General features: G+C 45.3%; 1 protein-coding gene across 1 annotated transcript; it reads right to left on the minus strand.

Moving 5' to 3' along the window:
• Positions 1-254: 254 nt before the first annotated feature.
• GPR83 (G protein-coupled receptor 83) lies at positions 255-4489 on the minus strand. Its single transcript, XM_034074556.1, is given in 5 exon segments — positions 255-763; positions 765-1278; positions 2106-2239; positions 3130-3250; positions 3959-4489. Coding segments are annotated over 5 exon segments (1272 nt in total). The 5' UTR covers positions 4351-4489; the 3' UTR covers positions 255-652.
• Positions 4490-6225: the final 1736 nt, after the last annotated feature.

Raw genomic sequence — 6225 nt, forward strand, 5'->3', positions numbered from 1 at the left:
AAAAAGTTCCTGTGATATAAAATTCCTCTATTTAGTAATGTCTGCCTTACTCTCCACTTCTCTGAGGGTATCTTCACAAAAACATGGATTTATGGAATATATCTGTTCGCTCATTCTGAGCCAAATCATGACTTTTCAGACCCCAATTCAGAAGGGATGCCTTCCTACCCAGCTGTCTTGGTTAAACTATGACACCAGTTGCATGGATCTAAACTAGCAACATAAAGGTCTACAGCTTGACCACTTCCACGTTGCTATGAAGAGACTTAGAAAAGGAGGAGGAAGGACTGATATGATTAGACTGCTGCTTTAGTGTTAAATATCAGCAAAACACACACACAGCCCCAGTGGTTAAAAAGGCTTAGTCACACAGATAACAGTGACACCCATTGGAGAGATTCCCATCCTGCAAGCCCAATCCAAAGTCAGCTTGACAAAGAGAGTTCCTTCCTGGGAAGAGTTTGCTTTCTCTCCTTTAGGGGTTTCACACCATGATCATCAGCCTACATGAAACATGCAGCTCTTCCATACTGCCAGAACCTCCTCTTTAGTTTTATCACCTGTGGTTGCACACTCCCTAAGTAGGCCAGGGCTCCACATCTTCCCATCATTTCAGCTCTAGCCATATCTACGTGCTGTGCAGGCTCACTGTTTAACTCACAGCTACGACTGGCTCAACTGCAGAGATGTCTGTCTTTCCTGACTGGATGTTGGAAGCTGACAAAAGGACACGGGAGGCTTGCAACCTCTTGAGGTTGCTGTTTTTCTGGCCAAGCCAGTCGGTAGGATGGGGCTGTGGAAGGAAGCCTCTGTTCTGCTGGCCTGGGAGGCTTTCTGCACATGCTGAGTAAAGCTTTGAGTTCTGATCGGAAGCTGTCATTGAGCCAGCAGTAGATGAAGGGGTTGTAGCAGGTGCTGCTCATTGCGAACCAGTGAAAGGCAAAGTACAGGGCATTGTTGGTGTGGATGGTCTGGCTGGAGAGGAGGAGGACATAGCAATTCAAGGGGAACCAGCAGACTGCGAAGAGGATGACAACAAGCATCAGCATCTTTATGGTCTTCTTATTCTTCTTGCGAAGGGCAAAGTACTGCTCAGTGGTGACATCACCAATGACATTGCGCAGCCAGAGCTTCTTAGCCACTGTCACGTAGGCAGCAGAGATGATCAGAAGGGGCAGGACATAGAGCAGAATGAAGGTTGTTAAGTCGAGGTACTTCCAAAAGAGGTCAGCAGGCTCAGGGAAATCTGGCAGGCACAGACACCGGGTAACCTCCTCACTGCAAGTGGAGACACCGGACAGGGGTGAGAGCACATACAGCATGACACTGTGGGAAGAGTACATCAGAAACAAGGAAGAGGGTAGGAGAGGGCTCCTGCCATAAGGCCTGGAGGTAGACCTTTTGTTTATCCACATGTCACAGCCCTTGGGATTGTGTGATTCTGTGATAAACCAAGTTCTGCTGTACAGGATTTGAGCCATGGAGCAGCCTGTGAGCAACATGGTGATAATTTCTCGTGGGCATTCATGACCCTTATAATTCTTTTATGAATTCCATCAATTACAAAATTTCCAGCTGCGAAGAAGCAGGTTTTTGTTTTCTGTCCTTTGGCAAAGAGAAAAACAGTCTCTGCACTAATTAAATCATAGAATCATAGATAGAATGACCTCTTCCTCATTAAAGCACTTTCCAAATACCAGTGTTCATGACAGCATTTTATGGAGCAAGAAGCTGAGGGAGGTTTTTGCACTTTCCCAGGGCTGATGAGCAGATTAAAAGCTGTCAGGTTTTAGTTTTTTCCCCATTTCTGGTCAGATTGGTACATTGCGTAAAACATCAGTGTATAGAGATAAAGGTTGCAGGCCAGATCCTCTAACTTCCTTGCCTATTTCATGTGATTAGTGTGAAAGAACAAAGATAACATGGTTAAAAATAGAAACAAAGATAGGACATCAGCCATTTCAAAGGCATCTGATGAAAATTACAGACTAGGTGTTTGGCTGCCCTCAACATAAGCTCAGGGCTTTCAGTAGAAGATGCCAAAGTACACCACTGAGAGTTTCGCCTCTAGGGAGACTGTGGAAGAAAGCAAAGCACATCCTTACCTGTACTCAAAGGTAAAGAGTTTTTGGTAGATAGCATGTGGTAGAGAAAAACAAGTTGCCATGATCCAGATTACAGAGATGTAAATAACACCTTTTGCAGTAGATATGCGAGGTTTCAGCGGGTGCATTATAACCTGTGCAAAATAAACCAGTATTCAGTCTTATGATATTTCAGGAATAATTACATCGATTTTTCATATGATCTTCTGGCCTTAGATCTATTACTTCATGTGGAAATCCAGCATGCCAGCAGTACAATCTTAACCCAGCTCCCATTGATTACAAGCTCTACATGAAAGCCTGAATTTTTCTCCATGGAAATGAGTAAGTCACATCCCAATCCTGCCCTCACATTTCAGTATTTGTGTCTAGATGGGAAAAACTGGGTACCAGGGAGTCTCACACATGTTTTAACCAGACCTGCCTGTGGATGCTTCTGAGAGCCAGTGCATTTCCTGCAAATGCAAAACTTTGTGACAGAAAATGTCAAATGTCAACTCTTTTGTGTGGTTGTTGAATGCCTCCAAACCAATAATGCCTGACTCACCCCAGTTTTGAGCCCATTATCAAGAGCAAGCCACAGCTCTGCTCATGACAAAGACCAGTGTGCAACAGCCAGCTATCTGGTGTTCAGGGTATCTTAGAGTAAAGGCAGGCAGAACTGTGGGAGCTGTCTGGGATGTCCCTGCATCCATAGTGCTGGACAAACCACCCCAGAAGAGAGCTGCCCACATGAATTCCTGTCAGGCTCTTGGACTTTCTTCTCATTTGAGACCTATTGGATTATCTGCTGCAGAAAAGCTCCCATGCCCTAGCTGGAAGTCATTGCAAGGTGATGGACAACTCCCATCTCCTACCTTGTTGCAGGCTTGAAACTGTTATGACAGCAAGAACTGCTTCCCCACCCTGTGAGCTCCTCAAGCATCTTAATCTGGGAGCTGAGAAGGAAAGGACATGGGAATCCTTTCTCATTTTAATTATGCCCTCCCAAGCTTTCCATCTATCTGCTTCAGAGAGCTCTCACCTGGTGCCTGTCCACGGCAATGGCTGTGAGGGTCAATGCAGAGACATGGAGGGAGCAGTACTGTGCAAACCTACTGACATGGCACATCCCCTTCCCGAATACCCAGGTACTGTTCACAAACGAGCCTAAAACAAGAACACAATTAGCTTTGTGCACCCACACATACACCTCCAGATGCTTATAGACATCTGAGACACCCCTTACACATCATTCTTTGCGCTATGGAAAATGTATGTTGTAAAACTGCAGGTTCTTTATATAATGATACCATTTTCTAGCTTCTGAACCCTGAAGAGTCAGTGCTGCTCAGTGGCCCAGCAGTATCCTCCAGGACAATACTGCAGCACAGTGCTAATGTTTGCTCTGTTTTATCCACAGTGTGTCCTGAAGCCTAACTATTGAATCAATACATTTCTCCTTTCTATTTACAGAATAGGACTGATCTATACATCTTGCCTTACTTCAAAGCAAAGCTTTTCAACACAGCTTGTAAAACTAATCTTTTATTTTTTTCCCAAGAGGGTTCATAGTATTGCCTTGGAAATACTTCAGAGAAAGGAAGGGGAAATAAGACCACATACTATAAAGTACTCAGTAATTACTGTGAAGTTATTATTGTTTCAGGTACTATCAGGGCCGCTTTTAACAAATGTATAATCTCGGAACCTCAACTAGATAACAGGAATTAGAGAAGAAAAAGACAGGTGGAGTTTTGCAAGCATAACTCCAATCACTTTCATTTGAACTGGACAGAACAGCACTGCCTATAGTAGCATAAAGAAAAGGTCACCAAGTACCTGTGATGCCTTTATGGTATCTCTGCCCCAGTCTTACCAGTGTAAAAGGTGTGTTGAGGAGCGTGATCATGATATCGGCTACAGCCAGGTTCACAATGAACAAGCTGGTGGCGGAGTGCATGCGCTTGGTCTTGATGACAACGTGACAGACCAGGACATTGCCGAAGAGGGAGAAGACAATGATGACAGAGTACGCCGCGACGAGCAGGGCTTTCACAGTGATGCTCTGCGACTCCGCTCCATACCGGCTCCTGCCCACAAAGCTCTGCCACTCAGCCAGGCTGTCGTTATCCCAGGAAAAGAAACCCGAGATGTTCTGGATCACAAAAGTCTTCTCCAGGCTTGCGTTGAGGGGCAGCTTTGCTGAGGTTACAAAGGTGTTAACCAGGTAGGGGAGGCAGAGCCAGATGAAACGGGACAACATCTCTGAAACGCCGCTCTGCTCCTCCGAATTGGAAATAGCTCATTTGCAAGACAGCAGAGCTCGCCTGTGTGCTGGCAGAGCTGTCCTCCCCTCGCTCAGCACAGGCGCGCTCGGCATCAGGAGCAGGATGTGGCTGGATTCTCTCCCGTTCAGCTTGCTGCTACTTCTGCTCCTTCAGCCAGCTTTATAGCCTGCGGCGAGCTCCTCGCCGGGATCTTGTGCAGCCATTGGGCTGCATGACATTATTTGTGCTCTGACGTGCCCCTTTTCCATGCAGTCACACTCCCCCAAGCGCTACTCCAAGGTAAGCACATCAGAAAGGCAAATCAATTGCCAGCATCCTTTCTCTCTACCGACAGCCCAGCTCATGCAAATTCCATACTGCTTATAAACCAGCAGTGTGTGTGGCAGCTCCGCTGTCTTCCAGGACACAATTCCAATTTAAGTTCAGTTTTAAAGGTCTGGCAGGCAGGTAGCAGCTTATTTCACAGCATGACACTCACTAACTAGCACAGAATAAGGGGCAACAGATGAACTGTGAGTAACAAGCCAGCTTACTTTACTTATTTTTCCAAAGACCTTTTTCCCCTCCGAGAGATGGAGAAATACTTAGACTTTCCCTTTGAAAAGATTTTCTCTTGGCCAATGGAATAAAAGTTTGATGTGAAACTCTGCTTTCTAGTGTTTATAGAAATGCACAGGTAGTTACAAAGAAGTGATTATACAGGACAGAAGATAGGATGTCCCAGCCCAGTATCCAAATAAACAGGCTTGTATATTGGACAAGCACTAAGGAAAGGGCAGCATGCTGTGACCAGTGTGCTATCCCCAGTCTCACCTTCACCTCCCATAACCCTGCTCAAGTGGCAACCAGGTATGGTCTTAATGTTGCAGCTGGTGATGATACCTTCATCTAGATCAACATGGATTGGGGGGAGACAGACAACAACACAATAGCCAAGGGCTAACTGGTAAAAGGTTAACTTGCTAAACTTTGAAATCTTAGCTAAGTGATGGAAAGGATTGATCGTGCACATATAAACCTTTAGACATAAAACACTGACCCCATCTGGGACTAAGTTGGGATCCAGCTGCACCTAGACTCCTCTCTGAGTTTAGAACACAAGAGGATCCTTTCTGAACCTCATGACTGATAGTTTTGTTTGACCCTGTCCTCTATGCAGTAAATGCTCAAGTGCATCTTGTCACCGAGTCTTGTTAAATCACTGTCGCATTCACTAACAGGACTTTGTTAAATCACTGTTTTACATCAGTAAACATACGGTTACTTCTTGCTCATGACTGAGCTGTGTCACTGCAACTGTGACAGGAGTGTTCGCTGTGCCATCCCCCCAAAACATGGTAGGAAACCTAAAATCAGCATCAGACCAAATCCCACACAGCACAGAAAGATATGTTTCTTCATGCCTACATGTGTAAGGTGCTGCCCGTCTGCTAGGGACAGACCGGCTTGTGTGGTGTCAACTAACCCCAGACAGGGCAGGCTTTTACTTAAGAGGCTTTATATAACTATCAATTAAAAGACCATCATCTGAAAAGCTTGTATTAAAAGCTGGTCACTCACTGGTGAAAATAACACTTCTAGAAGATGCTTGTGACTCCCCCAGTGACCCACTCAGGCTACTTTCTGTTCAGTACAGCCAGCCCACAGCGCTCCTCCACAAACTGCTCCAGCATCTATCTCTTCCATAAAATTGTCCAATTTAAGTTATTTGGATTTGTCCCATCTCAGAAGGAGTTTTCCAGAGAACCTGCTGGAACTGCTAAGGTAGCAGTCAACTGTGACCTTTCAGAGAGAAGAAATCTGTGTCCAGCTTGGAAGGAGTTGACCAGTGAGGATGTCTCTAATTTGAT

The sequence above is a fragment of the Melopsittacus undulatus genome, chromosome 2 (genome assembly GCF_012275295.1).
Source record: "Melopsittacus undulatus isolate bMelUnd1 chromosome 2, bMelUnd1.mat.Z, whole genome shotgun sequence".
Classification (NCBI taxonomy): Eukaryota; Metazoa; Chordata; class Aves; order Psittaciformes; family Psittaculidae; genus Melopsittacus; species Melopsittacus undulatus.